Genomic DNA, 24,202 nt, shown 5'->3' with positions numbered 1-24,202 from the left:
ATTTTGACAACTTATAGTGATGTTGTGATAGTATGCTAAATGGGCCAATTATCACTATTCAATTGAATGTTCAATTGCTTTTGTTCTAATTATCTGTGCTATATGACAGTAAGCTAAAAAAAAGTTTTATGTCAGTTTTTGTTTGACAGAAGTGCTAGTAATTTCGCGTCCCGTATTCCCGTTTTTAATTTTCTGTTCTAACTTTATTTGATCTAATTTCTTCGAAACCGAATGAAAAGAGTTAATCACGACAGTAACTAATTAATTGTCTTTGCAAAATGAATCGCAGAAGGGCTCATGATGATGACGATGTTTACGGTAAGCTAAGAGGTTATATTCGAGATTGTTGACGATGCAAAAGCAAAAATCTTATTTCTTACTTACTTTTCAGAGCGTTTGCATAGAAAAAGACGTCGTGTGTCGGAAAATCAAGAAATAGAAGACAGGTTGGAATCCCTAATTTTAAGAGTGGGCGAGAAAAGTAGCTCAACTTTGGAGAGTAATTTAGAAGGCTTAGCGAGTGTTTTAGAAGCAGATCTCAGTACATTTCGAGTGAAAATCCTACGTATTCTCACTGAATGTGCTATTCGAATGCCGGAGAAATGCACTATTTATGCGACATTGGTTGGATTGCTCAATGCGAAAAACTATAACTTTGGTGGAGAGTTTGTGGAATACATTGTGAAAACTTTCAAGGAAAACCTGAAGACTGGCAAATGGAATGCAGCTCGGTATTGTTTAAGATTCATTTCTGATTTAGTCAATTGCCATGTGCTGGCTGCATCCTCTTTATTGACCCTTCTGGAGACTTTGGTAGATTGTGCAAATGAGGATGGTGTTCCCCAAGTGAGGAGAGATTGGTTTGTGTTCGCCGTGCTGTCCGCCCTGCCGTGGGTAGGGCGGGAGCTGTATGAGAAGAAGGAATCTCAACTGGAGCACTTGCTTGTAACTATTGAAGTGTTTTTGAACAAGCGCAGCAAGAAACACTGGCCGGCACTCAAGGTGTGGTCGGCAGACTCTCCTCATTTGCAGGAGGAGTACTTAGACTGCCTTTGGGCTCAAATCAAGAAGTTGAGACAGGATAATTGGTCAGAGAAACATATTCCAAGACCATACCTTGCCTTTGATTCTATTTTGTGTGAGGCTTTGCAGCATACACTGCCTGCTATTCAGGTAATTTAAATATACTTACTTGCTGCTAGTTTAAATATAAATGAATGATATTACTGTCTAGATTCTTCAGTTTAAATTCCACTGTCTTGTGACCCAAAAAAAATGTAATAAGTGAAATTTTCTGCATTTCAGCCACCACCTCATAATGACGGCGACTCATATCCGATGCCGCGCGTCATCTTCCGCATGTTTGACTACACAGACTGCCCTGATGGCCCCGTTCTCCCTGGGGCACATTCCATTGAGAGATTCCTCATCGAAGAACACCTCCACAACATTCTGGAGGCCTACCACCTTGAACGCAAGGAGTGTGCTGCTCAGCTCCTATGTTTCCCGTACAAAGCTAAAATACCATTAGAATACTGCATTGTTGAAGTGATATTTGCTGAACTGTTCAATCTGCCCAGACCGAGATACCTGGAGATTTGTTATGGGTCTATTCTTATTGAGCTTTGTAAGCTGCAGCCGTCTACAATGCCTCAAGTACTGGCTCAGGCCACTGAGATACTGTTCCTGAGAATTGACACCATGAATGTAGCAAGTTTTGACAGGTAATATCACACACTAATTTTAGCCTTAGTTCTGACCTATTTTATGAAACTTTATTACTTGTGAGAATGTTAAAAAGTACACTAAAGCCTTGGGCAGACCAAATATTTAGTAGCAGTAGCAGCGCAGTTTGAATGCGGGCCCGCGCAAGTTGTAATACAAGAAACTCTGAAGTGTGTCACACCAAATTTGAACGCGGGCCCGCGCTCCAACTGCGCCGCACTGCAACTGCCGAAATACAAACGAGGCGGCGCGGGAGCGGGACAGAAGCGGCGCGAACGCGGGCCCGCGCTGTTGTATTACTATGGCGGCTATTAGCATGACACACCGGACTCAGGGCGAGACAACCGCCCGCGTTGCAACTGCTTTGAAACTGCGCTGCTTTCAGTGTGCCTCAGCCGTGCTGCAACTGACCCGCACTGCTTCTGACCCGTGTTTGGTCTGTGGAAGCCTTAACCCTAATAGCATACAAGCCCTAAAAACTATTGTTAAACACTAGTTGTCTCTTTGTAAGTGAAAAAATATTAATTTCCTACATTTATTAGCATAGAACATCAATTGATGGTGTTACACCACGGTTTTATGAGTGGGTTAGGTCCAAATTATGTGATATGTACCCAGTTGATTTTATTCAGTAAGTTTAGATATGTATGGTGCTGAATTAATTTTCTTTTTAAATTTCCAGGTTTGTGACATGGTTTTCTTACCACTTGAGCAACTTCCAATACCGCTGGTCCTGGGATGACTGGGAGGGATGTCTGCAGTTGGAAGCTGACCATCCTAAGCCAAGATTTATCAGAGAAGTCCTAGGAAAATGTCTTAGGTATGTTTAGCAAGATGTGACAACTTTTTGTTTGTATTATGTTAGTTTGAAGAAAGATATAATTTTTATTTATATTATTTTCAGGCTCTCATATCATCAAAGAATTAAGGACATAACACCAGAGACATTTGCATCCCTTGTGCCACTGAAACCAGAGCCCATCTACAAATATTCCATGGAAGGAGCAGGTAAGAAATAACCACCACAAAATATTTTTTGTTTTTTCTTTATTTTATAAAAATACTTTATATCACCTAAGACTACACTTACCTAGTTTCAGGAAATATGTACATTCGGTAACACGTCTTACCAGGACTTGTGCAAACAGTGAAAGCTTGTCAATTCTAAATAAATGCTTTAAAATTGTAATGCTATAAAACCTTTCCATTTAAAAGAATCGCACCCGCAGAGGCGTTTTTGTTCAGTTTACGTGAGATCGACGACAGGAATTACAGATTAAAGCTGCACAACTGAGTATTATTTGAGTAAAGAAAAAAGATCAGTCTATTCCATGGCCATTAATTCTAGTAAGCTGTACGAACGCTCGCGATAATCGTCGTAGTCCTTGTCGTTAGTGTCTCTGGACGATTCGTTCACGTCCTCGTTGTCAAACGGCGACACGTCGTCGTCTATCAGCGTCTCGTGTTCGTCTTCGTACTCCACGTCATCAACCTCGTCGGGATGTCTGTTCTTTCTATTCCCGTCTAAATTACCCAGGAATTCTTCAAAGTCCTCATCAATTTTCAAATACTTTTCGTGATTTTCACTCTCCTCTTCGTCTAATTCCTGTTTTGGTTTACTATCCTTCATATTGTCTGTCGTATCGTCGTAATTCAGTTTGTCTAATATTTCATCAAGTAAATCTATGCCTGTTGAACTTTTGGTGGAACTTGGAGTGGGTGTCGTTGTTTCCAGCACCTCTTGTTCAGGGAATAGCGTCGTCGTAGAAACTAGATGATGATTTTTCTTCTTCTTTTTACATTTTTTAGTCTTGTTCTTCGGGACGCTATGTGGTGTGGTGATAACAGTTTGTTCTGTGACTATTATATCTTCCTCGATTTCGTTAGTTCTTTCGCTTGGCGTAGTTGAGGTGACACCAAAAATGAATTCTGAGTGATCTTCGGCTTCCTGTTGATCATCGTTTTTGTTAATTTTTGCCTCCTCCATTTCTTCACTATCATCTTCATCATCTTCTCGGTCGTCGTGGTGCTGTGTGTAAGCGGCGGGATTGTGATAATAGTCATTCGTTTCGTCGTCAGTAGGCTGCGTCGTCACTGGGGCTGCTTGTGTACTAGCAGCAGTACTGGCTGGAGTAGTGGTGCTAGTCTCAAATCTACTTGAATAGGAATCCTTTTGAACCTCATCCCCGTGAGTCGTGTATCTAGATGTAGTTGACATTCCGTATCCTTGGAAGTTAGATCCTTTCCTCCTGGGTGGATATTTGCCAGTGGGTGTGACTTTTTTCTCGGTTGTGTTGGTATTTTGATTTACGCTCCACCGGTCATGTTTTACGGAAGTGCCTTTTTGCATTAAAGTGGATATTCGGAAGCGGTTTTTGTTTTTGGGTTGCGTAGGTTTGGTAGTCTCGGTTTTTGCTGTGGTCTCTTCATAGGAACTTCTTGTGGTCGGCGCTGGTGTCGTTGTTGACGTGGTGGTGGTGGATGTTGTACTAGTTATTGTTGGAGATTGCTCTGTGGTTGTTGTTGATGTTTTTTCTTTAGGTTTCCACGTTTTGGGCGCTCCAGTAGCGGCTGAACTCGCCTGTGGTGTCAAGTCAGATGGTTTCTTGATAGTCGACTTCTCGGGTGCCTTCGTAGTGGTTGTGACTCGTTTGTGTTTCTTCACTTTATCCGGTTTCACGAACTTGTGCGGCGGACGAGTACGTTTCTTAGGGCCAGGCGTGGTAGTCGTGGTTGTAGTAGTAGTCGTAGTGGTAGTTTTCTCTTCATACGCCTCTGTGGATGTAGTTGCCTTTTTATTTGACGATTCCATAGAAGGAGTGGATTCTTCTATGCTGTCTACTTGCGAATCCTCAGTCATCGGCCTCTTAGGTTTATGAGAGTCCATTGGCGTAGTTTTCGTAAAAGCACTCAACAGGTCAGCCCATTGCATGTCGTCTTCTTGGGAGTCGTTATTCACAGTGATGATGTCGGGCGCTGTCGTCGTAACTCGTTGTGATTTTATATTTTCGTGTTTTTTCGGCGGTTTCTTACTAGTTGGCTTTCGCGTGTTTTTATCGCCATGTCTGTCACTATGGTAGACTTCTATGTCTTCAAAGTCAGACTCTGTGTTGTTACTTGGAAGTATCGGCCTAAAGGCAGACTCGTGTGATGTTTCTGGATTTGAGAATAACTGTCCATCGATGAGCTGGGGGCTCGGGCGGAAGTCTATAGGTCTTTTGGGAGGCTTTGGTGCATGACTGAACTTTAGTGGCGGCATAGGTTTAAAAGGCTTTTTACCTTCCATTGTAACGAACACTCCGGGTGGGGCATTGTAAATTGGTGGTCTGACATGTTCCGAGAAATAACTAACCTTCATTGGTCTAGGTTTCGTGTATGGTTTGTAAACCGGGGGCATTTCGGGAATTTTTGTTGTTTCTTCTACGACGGTTGTAGCGTTGGTACTATCTAAGGTTTCGTTCTTAGGTGTCGTACTGGGATGAGACATAGGCGGTGTAGGCATAACTGCAGGTCTTGTTGTTTTCACTATATTACTAGGTGATATATATCTATGGTCTGGGGGCTGCATGGGGAACTGATGGTTTATCCCGTCGACGTCGAGGTAATGGTGCTGCATGTGACCGACAGGAGGAGCTGACAGCGGAGGCCTGTATTTGTATACGTTAGGTTTATACGCGAACGGCATTAGTCGCTTCTGTTGATGTTGATCGCTCGGCATTCCCACATATCCCACTTTAGAATATTGATGATAAATGGGCGGCGCGTACGGATTTGGTTTATATCTGGGAGGAGGCGGTTCGGGGTACGAGTCGTCGTCCGAAAAGAACGAGGAAAATATTCTGTCTAGACCGTGACTGTAGAATCGACCCTGGTTGTTGTAATGCTTGGGAGCGATGTTTTTGTGGAACCAAACCGCCCTTTGCGGCCGGGGTGTCTGCGGGCGCGCCGCCGGCTGATAAACGGGACGCTCCTGGGAACGTTCCTGCGGAGTCCCGAGTAACGTGTCTGGAGTATTTTCACGCACAGTGAAAGTTCTGACAGGATTTTCATAAGGCCTTTTTTGTCTTTTCGGGAGTTGGGAATTCACCGAAAAGGTCAACTCATAATGATATCTCCCGGGAGACGTTTCGGCGTCTCGTTGCCGCACGCGCTTCACTGACCAGATGGCTTTGACGCCCTCCAAGCACTTGTCGTCGCCGCACTCTTCTTTCGATCGTTCGTCCTCAGCGAAGCGGAAGCCCCCGTTCTCCTCGATCAGCCGTCCCCTGGCCATGATGGTGACGTCGCCGAACAGGGAGTGGTCCTCGTCCTGGATGCGGTCGAAGGGGGCGCGTTTGATTTTCTCCCAGAGGTCGTGGTCGTCGACCTCCTTGGAGGCTTCAGGCTTGGCGTCGGGCTCGACGACGGCGCCGCGGGCGATGAGCTGGTCGATCTTGTCGCGCACGAGGGTCAGGTAGACGCTGTGGCGTAGCGCATCCTCCCAGTAGTGCGCGGGCACGGCCACGGCGGGCGGCTCTGTGCGGATGGCCTCGTGCAGCGTGCCCACGCGCGCGTCGCGCTTCTCGTAGTTCCACTCGTCCAGCGGGATCGGTATCGGCCTGAAGTCATCGTCTGAGGCCCGGCTTCCTCTCTCTATCTGAAAAAGCGAGCGATGAATAAGTAAAGACTAAAGTACGCTTTGCTTATGGAAAAAAAATGTACGCTGAATATTTGTGTATGCGTTTGAAAGTAAAATGTATATCGGGAAAGTGCCGCACGCTAGCGTGCGCGGCCGTTCGCGTGCCGCCCGTCCAACCCCTCCGCGATTAGAGTTTCCAATCGACAATTTAATATGAAATCTTTTTATGATCTTCCTCTGTAACGTTAGCTTTTTCCTTTTTGGCGTTCGTTTCGCAACTGAATATTCTAAGCTGCCAGACCTCACAATAGTGCGGCTCCAAAAACATTAATTGGGTGCAAAATGGCGTTAAAGCATTGTTTTGAAACTCTCCCACAAGTTGAGTGTTAATCTCTTATAGGTGAAGGTTAAGTTGAATCTAATTTGGCAGTTTTGTTTCTTTTTATTAATGTTAGTTAGTAAAGTTTTTGGCAGCTTAATTATAAAATATAATTTATTATCGTTTGTCCTTAGAGTTGGTCTACACACTAACATAACTATACTACAAAATTGCTTATTGAGTCGCCTCACCATTGCTTTCGATATGATAGGATAAGTTATTTATCTCGGATCAGATAGTGATCTAGCCCCACATAGCTGCCCACCGTGGCGTGACCATTACGTTTCTCAAACGTAACTTTTATTACTTGTGTGTGAATCATGAGAACATACCATGGTTATTGGGTATTATTCAAAAAACATAATTTTTTTTAATACTAATAACATGGGGACAAAATAATATTAAAATTAATACAAGTTTTCAACTTGTAAAATGAACATTTTAGGGACGTCTTAGATACATTTAAATTTATTCATTTATTTAAAGTAAATAAATAAGAGAAATGAGTGAAATAAAGTAGTTTAAAGAATGTATTTAGCTAGATGTATATTATATTATTATCTACCTAAAAGCTTTCGTTATTCAGTTATATGTATATTCATCAATTCATCGTTATTCGTTTTAAAAATGAATTTGATGCAACTGGGGTTCTAAAGAAACCACTGCACTAGATTTTTGGAGAGGTACTTTGCGATGGTAAAAATATTACTATTTATATCGATTATGTATAACTGGCCTTCTGACCGCGGCTTCGCCCGCCTGGAATTTTGTTTGTCACAGAAAAACTTTATCGCACGCGTCCCTGTTTCAAAAACCGGGATAGAATTAATATACATTATGATTCCTATAATAAATAAAAATAATAATATCGCCTATCATTCAGTAGACGGAAAATATTTTCATTTTATTCAACATAAAAATTCCCATAACACTAGTTTACAATATGACTAAAACATTGCTTATGTTTTTATAGCGTTTCCGACTGAGCGCGATTGTCAATAGTGATGCGCCTGAGTGATGCCGTACCCAGTGTTTTATTAAGCTAAAATATTTTTAATATCTATAAAATAAACTGACATCACTATTTTAAGTTTCAATTATTGACACGTTGATTGAAAGTTCTTCGAATTTCAGGAAACGGATATAATATTAGAACCAATTAACAAATGCATTTATTGAAATTATCCCAACTAATATTATAAGTGCGAAAGTAACTCTGTCTGTCTGTCTGTCTGTCTGTCTGTTACGCTTTCCCGCTTAAACCTCGCAACCGATTTTGATGAAATTTGGCATAGAGATAGTTTGAGTCCCGGGAAAGAACATAGGATAATTTTTATCCCGGTTTTTGAAACAGGGACGCGCGCGATAAAGTTTATCTGTGACAGACAAAATTCCACGCGGGCGAAGCCGCGGGCGGAAAGCTAGAGTATTTTATAAATAATTATTGTTTTTAGTAATTAAGTTAAGTTAGGTAGGTTAAGTTTTTTATTTTTTTTTAACGAAATATACGTGAATGGATTTGTTTGTCACTTTATTGCATTTTGAATGATATTCAAATATTTATTTATGATATTGGTAGATATTGGAAATAATATTATTGAGTTATTTTTTATAAACATATAAAAGACACCAAATTATAGTTCTGTTATTTTATTGTCAAACTTTTTTTTATTCACGTATTGAGGGACGCGCGATAGCCTTGCTTCTTGACGAACTGAAATGCACATGAGCGGAGCCGCGAGCTAAAGGCTAGTCTAGAATTAACTCATATTGTTTACGTGAGATATTATTATGAATTTCCACGTAAAGATTAGATTTACAATACGCAGTCGCATTTGATTGCTCCACTTTGCCTGGGAGTATCTCATCCAGACACAATGGCTGCCATAAAGGTCATTGTCTACGGTTATTATGTAGTTTCATTTCATTAATAGGCGTAAATATTGTTGTTTTAACATAACATTGAAGTTCGATACACTGCAACAATGAGCGGGTTTGTTTATTTAATTTTTCAAAATTTATTTATCACACTTAAAATTCACATCACTATTTAATAGTTTTAAACTTTTTCATCGATATTTTATAATACTCGAATAAACTTTTTTTTGTTTGCCTTGATTGCCGTCAATTGAGACACAAATAAAAATAACTTGCAACTTAATTTTCGTACAAAAAACCGATAAATTCCAAAAATTTCTGCACATAAATCGCGATCGCTCAATTATAGCATCACCACATTCACGAAAAATATGCGACAGTGATTTATACTTACAATTAGCGCGAAGAAAACGCATAGCAACGCGGATCGCATCTTGGTACATTCGCACTGCACGAGTGTTCGCACGAATACGGGCGGCGCGGGCGCACCGGGCAGCGGGCACTGTCTACTGGCGCGCCGCGGAAACTAGCTGAAACTGTAAACAATAATGTTGCCCGCGACGGCATATTATTCAAATCGCACATCTTGAAGGGAAAGTGCTCGCGGCGGTAGATGGACGAGGGATGTTTTATGTATTGAGTTAGTTGTATTTTATGATTGGGGCATTAGGTTATGCATATCAGCGTAGCACCCTAACATTACAGTTAGGGCGGCAGTTCTGAAGAAGAAAGTTTTGGGGAATTCTATTTTTTATATATTTTAAATATCTCAGTGGAAATCTTCGTTAAGACGTTTTGATCTAAAAATTCAGCTGGTTTAATAGCTTATAAAAATTATGTTAGTTAGATTTGATACAATTAACTTAATGGAACTTTAACAGCGTGTCTTTATAACGTTAGAGGCTAAAATTATCTAAATTTTCACTTTTTTTGAAGATGGTAAAAAGCTATCTTTTGATGTCGTGTAAAGGCGGTGACGACGTGTACAATTTTTATACAGCCGTATGTTTACCAGAGTTCTCGTGCCGTTTGATCCGAATGATATGCGAATCCCCTGAAATAATTAAAATTGCCGATGCTTTATTTAAGAAAGTTTTCCAGTTGGTAGTTTTAGAGTTAGAATTCCATTAATTTGAAAGAAAGCTTTACGTTTCATTAAACACCGTACACTAACTGCTACTTGGTTGCCAGTTAAACACAAAATTGTTTCCTAATAAGTAATGGTAACATAGCATAGTATGTGGTTGAAAATTTCTGCCGTTTGTAATTAGATCTTTGCTGAGTTAACGAGTTATCTCGCTAATGCCCGGCGCATTCCGTTCTTCTTACCGAATACAATAGGAAGTAATTGATTTTATTTAACACACTCCACTATTTTATTTGCTCATAAACACTATTTATCGTTCACTCATAATATTGTTTGAAGAAACTTATCGTATCTAGTTCCGGTATATTTTATTTCTAGTTTAATTTCATTGTACATATAGACTTTTAATTCATTATTGAATTGTTGTAAAATATTATGCGCATTTTGCGTGACATATGATGATGTAATGCGTGTATCGTATATACTCGTATAGTAATTATTTCCTACCTTTAACAATGTTTTTCTTACGCGAAAAAAGTTACTCAATTGTTGAATCACCAACGGTCACTTCGCGAGCATAAGCGACGTTATTAGTATCAAATAATACTGATTTACAAAAATATTTTCAAATTTGGGTAGTAAAATATAATAAGAGTCGTTTAATCTTAATTTTACATTGCTGCAGTCGTAATACGATGTCATTATTGGTCCAATAAACATTTTATTGCAAGCTAAAACGTTATATTCGGTAGAGAATATTACGTAATCCTGATTGACAGTAATATTAGTCCCATGGAAATGGATTTTCCCTGGCGCATATCGGGACGTATCTGATCAAGATAGTAAAACTCATTACCGTCGGATGTGGTTGCGGCATTCGCCAGTACAGTGGGCTGCGCAGGAATCTGTATTCGTAACACAGTCCTGTCTAATTTTGAACCTTATGTTTTTGAAATAAAGTGCCGTTCCTTTGCAGCTGAAGCGAGAGCCTAAATTGTTTCACATACACATGTTTCCTACTCTTTTTTAATACTAAAAACTAAACCCATCAAAAACAATACTTGTCAAAAAAACCAAGTCTCGCAACTCAGTTGTTCTACGGTAAAAAGTTGTTAGATCCATGTAATACCAAGTCCAGGCCAGGAAATCTTTAACGTTTTACATAAATTATTGACTTGGCCATCGCACTAAATAATTTAATTTACACGTGTTTTCATGCGATGGCCAAGTCAATATATTTATGTAAAACGTTAAAGATTTCCTGGCCTGGACTTGGTATTACATGGATCTCACAACTTTTTACCGTAGAACAACTGAGTTGCGAGACTTGGTTTTTTTGACAAGTATTGTTTTTGATGGGATCTCATTTCTTTTTGTATTTTGTAGACAGCAGTTATGTATCTAGAAAACTGGACCGAAATTGAAAAATTTTACTCGACTTGGCGGTTGCACTACCGTGCCCCCAAATATTTTAGTTTTTCCTTGATTCATACACCAAACACTACTTATATTCCAAATTTGAAGCTTCTAGGTCTGCTAGAAGTGCCTTAGAATTTTGATGATCGGTGAGTCAGTCAGTGAGTGACAAAATTAAGTAACTTTGACCCGTTATAATTCTTAAACTACTGGTTCAAATTGAATGAAATTTTAAATATACCGTGTCTTTACAATGCCTGCATAGCTAATGAAAATTCAGCCTTCTAGTTTTATCCACAACGAAGTTACAGGCGGTCGAAAATGGCCTGAATTGCTTCGAGAAAAGGATGGTACGGCCGTGCCGCTTTTTTGCTCGACTTGGTGGGGGCACTGCCGTGCCCCCAGATTAATCACGAGGAGCTCGATTTTTAGTTATTTTCATCCAGCTGTTGCCCACAATCTCTTTGAGGTCGTCGGTTCATCGAGCAAGGAAAATTGGTGTACATCTCTTAATAACGTCCAACACTTCATAAACATATTTTATTAAAAAAAAGTATTAGAAACAAATATTTTAATATTCAACAATACACGATCATTACTTGCATATCGGTCAGGAGAGCAAAATAATACAAGTATACGCATACTTGTTTTACACACGTAAAACAGTAAAAAAATAATTAATCGTTCGATATTATTTAGTGCCGCGACATTTCATGATGTCTGAAATCGCGGGCGAGGGCGGGGAGTGAAACGCGGGCGGCGCGGCGGGCGTCGCGTGCGCACTTTCCATCTCGCTTTTCGCCATTTTTTCCAACCGTTCCCGCCGCACGCGGATACAAAGAACACATAAGTTTCTAGAACATGCACTTTGAATATTTTCAACAGATTTATTTTTCACGTCTAAATAGTATTTTAATAAGAAAACTGAAATAATTGGGTTGGAATAATTAACGCTGAATGTTAATGCTGTAGTAGCGTGGTGTACATTAAAGACTGAATCCCGACTGTTATTTATGTATGATCGATCATGGATAAATAAAGTATATTTGTAAGTAATTAAATAAGATGAAATATACCCGATTGTGCGTCAATTTTAAAATTCCTGAGTACATAAATATTTATTATTTCAAACATTTTTCCTAGCGTTTTTATACTTATATTATAGTCCAATAATTAAAATAAAATAATTAATTAGTGTTCGGTGTAGTAGATAATATCTACTAGATCGGAAAACTGAATATAGTTTCGGTTAGCACCGCTTGGAGGGTTAACGTGTATCTTAATCGAATTCAAACAGGTAAAATATAATTGTTGTTTACCGCCTGCTTTTCTAGCGTACATAATCTGTGCACGGAATGCAATTGAGAATTCGATATTTTGCTAATATGCTACTTACTGCCGTCATTTTTGTGTGCATTAGGCAATTTTAATCCCTATATCCATAGAGCTAGAGTGAGTGTTTCTACGCGGTAGTTGTTGGCTATTCCAAGCGAATGTGATCAATTGTTGTAATTATTTACGTGCGTATGAGATGTGGTTATGCATGGACAGATAGGGAATTTGTCCGCTTTCCTTGTTCATAAGTGAATAATGTTATTGAAATAGAGTAAGAGTTTTAACTTTTTTTTAGAACATGTTCATATATTTTTTGTTTAATTTTGCACATGTTTACAGACTATAAAAATGCGTTGAAAAGCTGTAATTTTTTTCCTGAAAATGGAAACATTTTTCAATTATATTTTTCTTTTTTTTAAGTGTCGCGTTTTATTAATATCTAAAATCTAATCACTGTAAGTCATACTTAATGCGGAAACAAGACGTTTTTATTGAAGAGTGCAAAATAAATGTACCTATACGTTTAATTGTTATTTCCTGGAAAAAATACTAATAATATCGAATTCTGATTGTTTTCAGTTTTCAAAAGTGTTTGCCAAATAATACTTATTTTTTAAACTGGTAAATTCTATTTATTATTTCCGTGAAATGGTTTAAGTATTATAAAATAAAATCGCATAGGAGAATATTATCATCTCTCATTTTAATTTTAGACCCTGTCAATTTGTATCTTATATTAATAATTTTTACATTCCCGAACACTGTAATTCGGGCCTTTTCAAGGCCAGAGTAAATAGGCACATACAGGGCATATGTGTATCATCCTGCACTCAAATAACTGCCTTGTTCTGCATAAAAAAAACCTTAATTTGTCTTTATATCCACACAATATAGTATGAAATGTTTCCTCATATCCTATTACATTGCGAACCTGCAAGATCTTAGGCCTACTAGCAACGAACGAATTCCACAATTACCAATAAAAACTCCGTGTCAGTTTAAAGTTTTTTGTTCGGCAAGATTCCCAAGATCTAAACGCGGGCGATAGGGCCTGTTGCAACTGCCAGTATTGTTCGGAGTACCTATCGGAACCGCGATCAACCGTAATTGCAAGCGTTGCGGACGCTCTGCGTTCGAATGTGTATGATAATTGAATATTGCAACATTTAGCTATAGACCCACATACCATTGATTTACAAATATAGGTCTCTATGTTTGTACTCTATGGTGATTTGGTACAGTGGAATTTATTTTGGAATTCTTGTGTTTTCAGGCATGATTGCGGCGCTTAGCGCCATAAATTCACTTCAGTTTTTTTAATTGTTAATTAATTATGTTTGTAGTGATGTAGTTTATGGTTTGTCTATGAAGAAATACAGCATTATAGTTATTTACTGTTCTATATTTTATAGACTCGCTTAATTTGCATTGAGCTAGATTCTTTCGGCACCTATTGTAATTTTTCAATTTCTTTTTGCATGGTATTGGCGCCTAAAGCTTAATTCTGTAATTCTACAAGGGCCGCAGCGTACTTATCACGTAACATATCATATCGCACTCTTGGTGCAATAACGTCACAATTGAAATAAATGTTTTTTTTGTATTTCTGACGTTATTGCACCAAGTGTGCGATATACAGGGTGGCCAAAACAGTGAGGTCTAAAAGAAAAATTTAGATTCCTTACATCAAGGTGTACCTAAATCACCCCCATGTATATTATACGATTGTGCTTAGTTTAGGAGATAGAGTTAATTTTGTGATTTTTTTAAATTTTATGACCTAGTAGGCTTTAAACATTTTTATCTTTTTTTTGGGTTGACTTTTTTCAGATTTCTTTTTTTCTACAGATTTGTTATGAATTGCAGATGTTTGAAAAAAATAATCACCTTTCTATCTTTGATTCAAGGTACAAAAGTTTTGCTAGAAACATTAAAATTATGCTTTTATCAGAACACTATCAAATTTTCAACTTAAAAGTTTAAGTAAAAAAAAGAACTTCCATAGGTCCAAAACCATTTTAAAAACTGCGCCGTTTCCTGAACATTCATAATAATACAAAAAAAGATCTACTTAATAGGCCACTATTTCCTGTAATCGGTCCACTAAAGTGGTAAGTCGGAGATTCCGTTACATGTTTTTGACTTTCTTAGAGTGAATTAATATTGGGAATCCTCTAAGTTTACATTACGTAGAACAGATTTAGAGCAGTAACTGGACAGAACATGTTTTTATTCTAAACGAGGAAGCTCTTGCCCTTCATCACACCTGGTGGAAACTGATGATTATGCTGAAGGTGGAAGGGAACTTCAACTACAAAGGAACTATGGCTTCCTACCTCCAAATTCCGGAACACATTGTTATTTTAAGTAAGTTTTGATGACCATAAACCAAATATCCCTCCTTCTTCTTCTCACTGTAGTAGGTATTTCAAGGGTAATAGTAAAATGTAACAACTGCCTCTGTCTTCAAGTGGTAAGAGGTAAGCTTCAGAGGTCCCGGGTTTGATTCCCAGTGGAGGTGAAATTTTCTGCTCGGTTTGGTTGGTGGTAGGGTTTGATCTAAGTCTGCCTGGCTAGCAACTCTATTTTCCTAAGTCTGTCACTATAACAATAATGTTAAAAGCATTACTGTATTCCGGCATTTGGAGGTAGGAAGCCATAGTTCCTCTGTAGTTGAAGTTCCCTTCCACCTTCAGCCTAATCATCAGTTTCCACCAGGTGTGATGAAGGGCAAGAGCTTCCTCGTTGAGAATAAAAACATGTTCTGTCCAGTTACTGCTTTAAATCTGTTCTACGTAATGTAAACTTAGAGGATTCCCAATATTAATTCACTCTAAGAAAGTCAAAAACATGTAACGAAATCTCCGACTTACCACTTTAGTGTACCGATTACAGGAAATAGTGGCCTATTAAGTACATGATTTTTTGTATTATTATGAAAGTTCAGGAAACGGCGCAGTTTTTAAAATGGTTTTGGACCTATGAAAGTTCTTTTTTTTACTTAAACTTTTAAGTTGAAAATTTGATAGCGTTTTGATAAAAGCATGATTTTAATGTTTCTAGCAAAACTTTTGTATCTTGAATCAAAGATAGGAAGGTGATTATTTTTTTCAAACATCTGCAATTCATAAGAAATCTGTCGAAAAAAAGAAATCTGAAAAAAGTCAACCCAAAAAAAAGATAAAAATGTTTAAAGCCTACTAGGTCATAAAATTTTAAAATATCACAAAATTAACTCTATCTCCTAAACTAAGCACAATCGTATAATATACATGGGGGTGATTTAGGTACACCTTGAGGTAAGGAGTCTAAATTTTTCTTTTAGACCTCACTGTTTTGGCCACCCTGTATGTTTTTCAGACCTAAATAGATTCCCTTTTTTATCAAATCAAATCAAATTAAATATATTTAATTTGCGAACATGGGTATTACGTAGGTGTTACAAGTATTTTTAGTATCTCCATCTTCCACCTTGCAAAGTTGGCAGTCTTACTGTATAGTATACATTTTCCTTTAAAAGCAAGCTAAAGTTTTTCTTCTGTGTTGTCCCCAGCGGCCCTCCCGGGCACCGAAGCAGCGCACCAACTGGTGGTGAACGTGCGCAACAAATGCACTCCTGAAGAGGCGCTGAACGTGCTACGAGACCTCCCTAACCCGTTAAGGTATTGAGTTCATTCTGTGTTTGTTTCTATTTCAAAAGATGATCCTATATTTTATTATCAATTCCAGTTTCTTAGACAAGTTGGTTTTCCAATCTGACTTACATTTTTCACTCAAAAACAAAGAAATGGAATGGAAGAACTATTTGACCTATTATTTAACCTATTATTAAATTTATAATTTATACAGTAACCATGGATTTTTTAAATCTTAGATGGTGGCCTAATCTATTCATCATCATCATCAGCCTATTGAGTAATTCACTGTTGAACATATGCCTAATACGCGTCAATTTACCCTGTCCCTGGCTGTATGCGACAACAGCTTCCGCCTGTGAGCGTTTGCAACTCGACACTCCATCTAAGTTCTGCTACTGCGTCCTTGACTTTGAATGTATAGTCTGAAGGTTTAGTGTGAGTTTACATCAAAGCGCGTTAAAAACATATGAAGATTTTAGTTCTTGAAAGTAGCTGTACAATTCGTCATACATTTAATGTCACTTTTTTACGCAGTCGACATCGAATGCGTTTGACGTAAACTCACACTACGCTCCCTGATGTGCTGTCAATTATTCAGAAGATTTTTTATATCAAATAACCCTGTATTTGTAAAGTATAATCTGTATGGTTTTGAAGGGAGGGTGAGCAGCCGGCAGCGGCGCAGGCGGCTCCTCATAATCCATTGAAGATAGACGTGTTCGTGCAGACGCTGCTTAATCTCGGCAGCAAGAGCATCTCGCATAGCTTCGCCGCCATCTCCAAGTTCCACTACGTGTTCAAGGCAAGTTGGCTCTTATACAGCTGCAATAAGGCTGACTTTACAACCGCTAAGATCGACGTGTTCGCTTCGCCGCCATCTCCAAGTTCCACTACGTGTTCAAGGCAAGTTGGCTCTTATGCAGCTGCAATAAGGCTGACTTTACAACCGCTGCGATCGACGTGTTCGCTTCGCCGCCATCTCCAAGTTCCACTACGTGTTCAAGGCAAGTTGGCTCTTATGCAGCTGCAATAAGGCTGACTTTACAACCGCTGCGATCGACGTGTTCGCTTCGCCGCCATCTCCAAGTTCCACTACGTGTTCAAGGCAAGTTGGCTCTTACGCAGCTGCAATAAGGCTGACTTTACAAACCGCTGCGATCGACGTGTTCGCTTCGCAGCCATCTCCAAGTTCCACTACGTGTTCAAGGCAAGTTGGCTCTTATGCAGCTGCAATAAGGCTGACTTTACAAACCGCTGCGATCGACGTGTTCGCTTCGCCGCCATCTCCAAGTTCCACTACGTGTTCAAGGCAAGTTGGCTCTTATGCATTTGCAATAAGGCTGACTTTACAACCGCTGCGATCGACGTGTTCGCTTCGCCGCCATCTCCAAGTTCCACTACGTGTTCAAGGCAAGTTGGCTCTTACGCAGCTGCAATAAGGCTGACTTTACAAGCCGCTGCGATCGACGTGTTCGCTTCGCAGCCATCTCCAAGTTCCACTACGTGTTCAAGGCAAGTTGGCTCTTACGCAGCTGCAATAAGGCTGCCTTTACAACCACTGCGATCGACGTGTTCGCTTCGCCGCCATCTCCAAGTTCCACTACGTGTTCAAGGCAAGTTGGCTCTTACGCAGCTGCAATAAGGCTGACTACAACCGCTGCGATCGACGTGTTCGCTTCGCCGCCACCTCCAAGTTCCACTACGTGTTCAAGGCAAGTTGGCTCTTATGCCGCTGCAATAAGGCTGACTTTACAACCGCTGCGGATCGACGTGTTCGCTTGCCGCCATCTCCAAGTTCCACTACGTGTTCAAGGCAAGTTGGCTCTTACGCAGCTGCAATAAGGCTGCCTTTACAACCCGCTGCGATCGACGTGTTCGCTTCGCAGCCATCTCCAAGTTCCACTACGTCAGAGTAAATACAAATGAGTAGGTCATCTTCATAGAAACGCACCGAGCGCGGTTTGTATGTGAGCGCGCCAATACGTATGCGGCGCGCACGCACACACTGACAAAATTTGGCGGGGATTAGCGGGGAGCCAGTCGTGGTTGCGCCACACACGTTGGCGCGCTCACATACAAACCGCGCCCGTGCGTTTCTATGAAGATGACCTACTCATTTGTATTTACTCTGACTACGTGTTCAAGGCAAGTTGGCTCTTATGCAGCTGCAATAAGGATGACTTTACAAACCGCTGCGATCGACGTGTTCGCTTCGCCGCCATCTCCAAGTTCCACTACGTGTTCAAGGCAAGTTGGCTCTTATTTAGCTGCAATAAGGGTGACTTTACAACCCGCTGCGATCGACGTGTTCGCTTCGCCGCTATCTCCAAGTTCCACTACGTGTTCAAGGCAAGTTAGCTCTTATGTAGCTGCAATAAGGGTGACTTTACAATCCGCTGCGATCGACGTGTTCCCTTTGCCGCTATCTCCAAGTTCCACTACGTGTTCAAGGTAAATTGGCTCTTATGCAGCTGCAATAAGGCTGACTTTACAACCGCTGCAATCGACGTGTTCGCTTCGCCGCCATCTCTAAGTTCCACTATGTGTTCAAGGCAAGTTGGCTCTTACGCAGCTTCAATAAGGTTTACTTTAAAACCCGCCGCACAACTTTGATCGGACTAGCCGACTCAACATTCGAGGAACGCGGGTTTGAAACCCGCTACCCCTCGACTATTGTGGTGAGCCCACCATAACACAAGCATACTTGATACCACTTAATTTTAAGCTGCATCGCTGCATGTGTCAAACAAGGCTGTATGTTTCTTTAATAAAGATAAATAAATAAATACTTAGCTTAGTTCAAGTAGTTAACGGGACTGTTAGTAATTTGTGCAATATAAATTACTAATTTTCTTTAAAAAAAAGTTCATTTTGTTTTTCAAATATTCTTTACTCAATTATTTATCTATCCCCTTTTACTTTTCAAGTTATTATTGCCTAATAGGCTTCCTTTTTATCGTGCCAGTATAAAATAATGTCTTAAACGTTTTTTATTAAAATAAATAGTTGGCGCTATGTTCTTTTATCGAATATGTGTAGCGCATGAAACATACGCGTTTGACATGCAATATTTTGATACAAAACAGACTAAATAACTCATATTTTATTAATTTTTAACTAGTGATTTTTATTTTATTACTTAATACTGTCTGAGAACGATATCAATCACAATATACTCAGTAATCGATCATTAATTAATTTAATTAATTTATTTAATTTAATTACAAGGTTAGGCTTATAATCTAACATTTCTTATATCACTAAACATAAAAATGTTTGTTGTGACATTGCACATTCATCGCAATAGCTTATAAGTATAAAAAATAATATTATAGGAAGGCGGTAGGTATCAATAAATTTGCCAGCTGGAGGTGAGTCGCACGACGCGATACTACGTCGACTCGGGTCGAGCGTTCCGCTAGTTATTTTTTGCAACGTACCTACAGGGTGTCTTCATGTTTATGTAATACAAGTTATGNCAGCAAACTTTGAATATAATCAATAAAAATTTGTTACAATAATATTTGTAGTTAAAAATAACATGTTTTTTGTTAAATAACACCTGTACAAAATATTTCTCTAAAAGTAGGTTTTACTACTTCTTAGAAAAAAATCGATAGATAAATCGCTATGGTTTAGTTATGTGACATCTCTATAACTTTCAAACTCGAAACGTCATACGAATCATCTTAGGTGAAAAGCCCCCCTAGACAAAACGCACTTTTTGATCGAATCGAAAATCGAATCCGTCAAAACTTACTACCATACAAAAAAGGGGCTTTTCGACCACTTTTCGACTGGTTTGCGATTATAATTTGCACTTTGTCTAGACCCAAAGGACTATATAGATGACCCACGCTGAACTGTCCCACCAAACTCAATGACAGGGGGGCGCTACCATCGTTCAACTAAGTATATGGTTTCCAACATGGCAAAAATCTGAACCAGCGATCCGGTATAGACGGTGGCGCCCCACTGTCAATGTCATCGACAGGACAGTCCAGTATTTTGGAACTATAGTGTGAGTTTTCATTTCATCACTAGTGAGCGCGTTTAAAAATGACATTAAATGTATGACGGATTGTACAGGGAAACGTTCAAAACTAAAATTTTCATACATTTTTTAAACGCGCTCACTGATGAGCGCGTTTGATGTAAACTAACATTCAGCCCACTGGTAATTTAAAATTAATTAAGTTTTTAAGACCAGAATTAAGGGTCTTTTTAAAAAAGTTGTGGTTTTGAATTATTACGGTAAGGTGTCAAACTGTCTATTGTTTTCTAAATTGTATTGAGCGAGCGGATTAATAACGTGTAATGGTGGACTTTTTAACTAGCGTTTTCGTGAAAATGAAGTTCTTGTCTCTCTGTGAGATCTCAGTAGAGTCAAGTCTTTACTGAAACTCAGTGAAAAGGGCGAATATCATTTAACGTTATCAATCATCATTCATTATCACAAATATCCCAATTTTGTGTTAACTTCAGGGTTAGAGCCGCAACTGACTCAAAAACAACTTCGCACACAAAATAAAAATACTCTTAGTTTTCCACATTTATTTATAATTCAATAATTAATATTATTTACAATTTCTACATTAATCTAATACTCTACTCGAATTATGAAATGCAAAATGTTAACTTATTATCGATTATCCTATTTATTTATTTGTTCTAAGTGCATTGATTTTAGTGATTTACAGAAACACTACATAATGAATTTAATTTACTTAATAAGTGGCTAATTCAGTTAAATACAAAATTATGATAGAGAACAATAAATAGACGAACGTGAAAAACATGTAAAATACTGATTCCACAACAATTTAATTTAATATGGAAGGTAAAAACGACTTTAATATTAATTTGATAAAAAAACATTTTAAATATCAGCAGTTGATCATAATATTTCCTCTGTATGTGTATTAGATTTTTTATTATACATAGTTTCGAATAATAAAAATTACCTCAGATAGTTCACATTCATATAATTAATCATTATCTAATAAACCAACTTAAATAAGTATTTGTGTAAAATATACAAATGCAATTTTTGTTTGATGGCACAACAAAAGTAAACTGTTGCACCTTTTGAGATAGTAAAAAATGCTACTTTGTTGTCGACTGTACGTATACAATTAAAATTATACATTATACCTACTACCATACTACAACATTAAATAGAATAGATGCTTTATTTTCGTAATTTCATAATATAAAATAATTAATTTAACGAAAAGAAAAAATGGGGTAAAGTAAAATAATATTTTTGTTTGTAATGATATTGCTTGGAAACGAATAATTATTAGAGACATAATAATTTTTTAAAAGAAAATAAATAACTAAACATCTAAAATAATGAAAATGCCTAATTAAACGTATTACGTAATTAAGCGTATTTGCTAAATAAATAAATAAATCAAAGTTATATTAATTTTTAATTAAACTATAGAAAAAATATATCAAACCAAAATTAAAAACTAAGCACACAATATTGTTATTTAAATAAATAGCGTTTTTATATACATCATCTTTGGAACGCGTTGCTACACATGAAGAACACACTGACTAGATTCCACTCGATAGAGATTTCTTATAACATTTTATATTATATATCTCTGATATATTATTATATCTATACTTACTTTACTATATTTAATATAATGCAATATTTTACATATCTTATAACTAACTTGTTTATAAATTCAAATGGAAAAGTGTTTAAAATAGTTTTTATTTATTTTTGTAAGTGATATTGGTTTATAATGTATAATAATAATGTATTTGTTATTTTTGGACTAAATAATATCTACTTTTTGACTCTACACCTTGAAAATTATATGATAGACTCTATCTGACCAACTATCTCTTGAATATATATTAAACATCACTCATTTTGTCGGCCGTTTGGTGTAGTGGTTCAGCACGGACTACTATGCCGAGAGGTCCCGGGTTCGATTCCCGGCCGGGCAGAAATTGAAATGATGAATTTTAATTTCTGTGACGGGTCTGGGTGTGACTATGTATAATATTTAAGTATTTAAAAAAAAAAGTATATAAGTAGTATATCCGTTAAGCTAGCACCCATAACACAAGCATTAAGTTGCTTACTTTGGGGCTAGCTGGCGCTGTGTGAAATTGTCCAAAGATTTATTTATTTATTATTATTTATTTATTTATAATTTAGACTATGAAGTTGCAAATAAAAAAATATGACTAGATGAGTTACTAAATAAATGGCTAGTTTTTAGAAAAATATTTGGAAAATGACTAGAAAATAATAGCGACTAGATTGAAAATCCATGAGACCAAAAGGAAATCATAAAATAATGCTTTGGTAAAAAACTAGCGATTTTTGAATATCTTGACTAGACTAACACAATAAAAACAAAATTAGATTAGAATTAGTGGATTGAAGTATAAAACACGTCAATCTACAGAAAATGGTATTATGCACCTTAAAATTATTTGAGATCATTAAAGTATAAATTGTTGTTTTGTATAAATAATATAAAATCTTTATTTCAACTAATCTATTTTCGATAATGACTAGATTATCTTACCATATGACTACATATTTTTATTATTTGGTTCTTTTTCAGAAATGACTAGAAAAAGAAAACTGACTAGAATATAAAAATAAATATTTATATTAATTTGACTTAGAATTTGACTAGAAGTTTAAAAAAATATTTAAATTAATTTGACTTAGAATTTGACTAGAAAAACAAAATCGACTATAAAGATTTTAAATGACTTTAGCTTGACTAGATAAAAGTAAAACACGACTAGAAAATTTAAATAAAATAGGCTTTGGTAGATATGTAATTGACTAGAAAAAATATTTTTTGAGCAAAACAAGATTTGAAAATAAAATTTAGTTTTGATTTAACGAATTACTTATTGAAAGCAAAACATCACTAGAGGTAAAATCAATTTAGTTTTGGTTCACACATAATTAAATTTATATTTTGAGTAACACAATATGGTACAACAAGTGCCCTAGTGACCTGACCATTCCGATGTAGAGTGAAAACTTTATGAGATAGTTGGCCAGATCTAAAAATATGCCCATGCATTCGATCGATGGCGGTGGCCTTTCTACCGATCGATTCATGCAACTTCTGAAACTATGCCTTAACTGATTATACGATAGGTCTTTTTTAAATATTAATTTAAATTAAATATGAAAATGAAAAAATATTTCAATATTGGATTGGCTAATTTTGATATGAAAAAGGAAACGAAGATATTTTCAAGGTGTAAAATCAAAAAAGATTAAACGCTCTGAATTTCAAGACTACATACTTATTTGATAGTGAATAATTTCTTATAACTTTAAATCCTATAAACGAACGTTATAGTACAACTACTAGCTTACTCGTATACTGAAATGGTGCCTACTGTACTATTATTTTACAGAATGTGCCATAAATTATACACTCTGTATAAGCTATGTTATTTTTCAGTTTCAAATGTTAGGAACGCGAAAGATTAAAATCTTATAATATGGTATTTCTATGGCCTATAATTATGTACCTACTCTTATATATATGTTAAAGGGTAACGATGTCAAGACTAAGGCCAAACTATAGATGATACATTTACGATTTTTAAAAGGATTTTTTACGATTACTTTGCAATGACTTAATACGTAATGACTGAGCGTTAAATTAAAGGATTCAAGTATGTTTCAGTATACGGTTAATTAAGTAATTACCTATCTTAATACTAATAATAAATACCATATAGAAACGTTTAACGTCTCTAAATAAAGACTAAGTACTTTGGAATGAACGCCGCAGGAGATCAAATATACAAACTTAATCTAAATTAAATAAATGTACAGTAATATAACTATTCTACAATGATCAAGCATCTACAAGCGTATGTGCAATTAATATTTAATGTGCAATGCTACTATAATCTGGATTAAACATTGATATGTAAGTGATATTTAAAAACTATTTAGAAAATACAGCTATTGTACAACAAAGATATTCCGTGACTTATCCCAACACTAACACGTAGATGTAGATAAATTTTATAAATAACATTCAATCAACTAAACCGTTCAGGGTACAATATTGTTATATAAACTCGTATATTTACGGGACTACAACGTCGAA

At 37.3% G+C, this 24,202-nt stretch overlaps 2 protein-coding genes across 2 annotated transcripts; one reads left to right on the top strand and one right to left on the bottom strand.

Annotated features, from left to right (window-relative positions):
* The first annotated feature begins 140 nt into the window (after positions 1 to 140).
* Cbp80 (nuclear cap-binding protein subunit 1) lies at positions 141 to 17,124 on the top strand. Its single transcript, XM_028306467.1, has 7 exons — positions 141 to 318; positions 392 to 1,173; positions 1,306 to 1,724; positions 2,408 to 2,545; positions 2,630 to 2,733; positions 15,992 to 16,100; positions 16,734 to 17,124. The coding sequence occupies exons 1-7, from the start codon at positions 279 to 281 to the stop codon at positions 17,107 to 17,109; spliced, it is 1,968 nt and encodes a 655-aa protein (XP_028162268.1). The 5' UTR covers positions 141 to 278; the 3' UTR covers positions 17,110 to 17,124.
* Positions 2,751 to 9,144, bottom strand: LOC114354196 (mucin-5AC). Its single transcript, XM_028306466.1, has 2 exons — positions 8,995 to 9,144; positions 2,751 to 6,361 (listed from the first exon to the last, which is right to left on the bottom strand). Exons 1-2 carry the CDS (start codon positions 9,031 to 9,033, stop codon positions 3,050 to 3,052), a joined length of 3,351 nt encoding a protein of 1,116 aa, XP_028162267.1. The 5' UTR covers positions 9,034 to 9,144; the 3' UTR covers positions 2,751 to 3,049.
* Positions 17,125 to 24,202: the final 7,078 nt, after the last annotated feature.

Source organism: Ostrinia furnacalis, unplaced genomic scaffold (genome assembly GCF_004193835.3).
Source record: "Ostrinia furnacalis isolate ACB-3 unplaced genomic scaffold, ASM419383v2 OfSCF1955, whole genome shotgun sequence".
Taxonomy (NCBI): Eukaryota; Metazoa; Arthropoda; class Insecta; order Lepidoptera; family Crambidae; genus Ostrinia; species Ostrinia furnacalis.
Note: the sequence above shows the minus strand (reverse complement) of the source record. Positions and strands in the feature narration are given on the sequence as shown.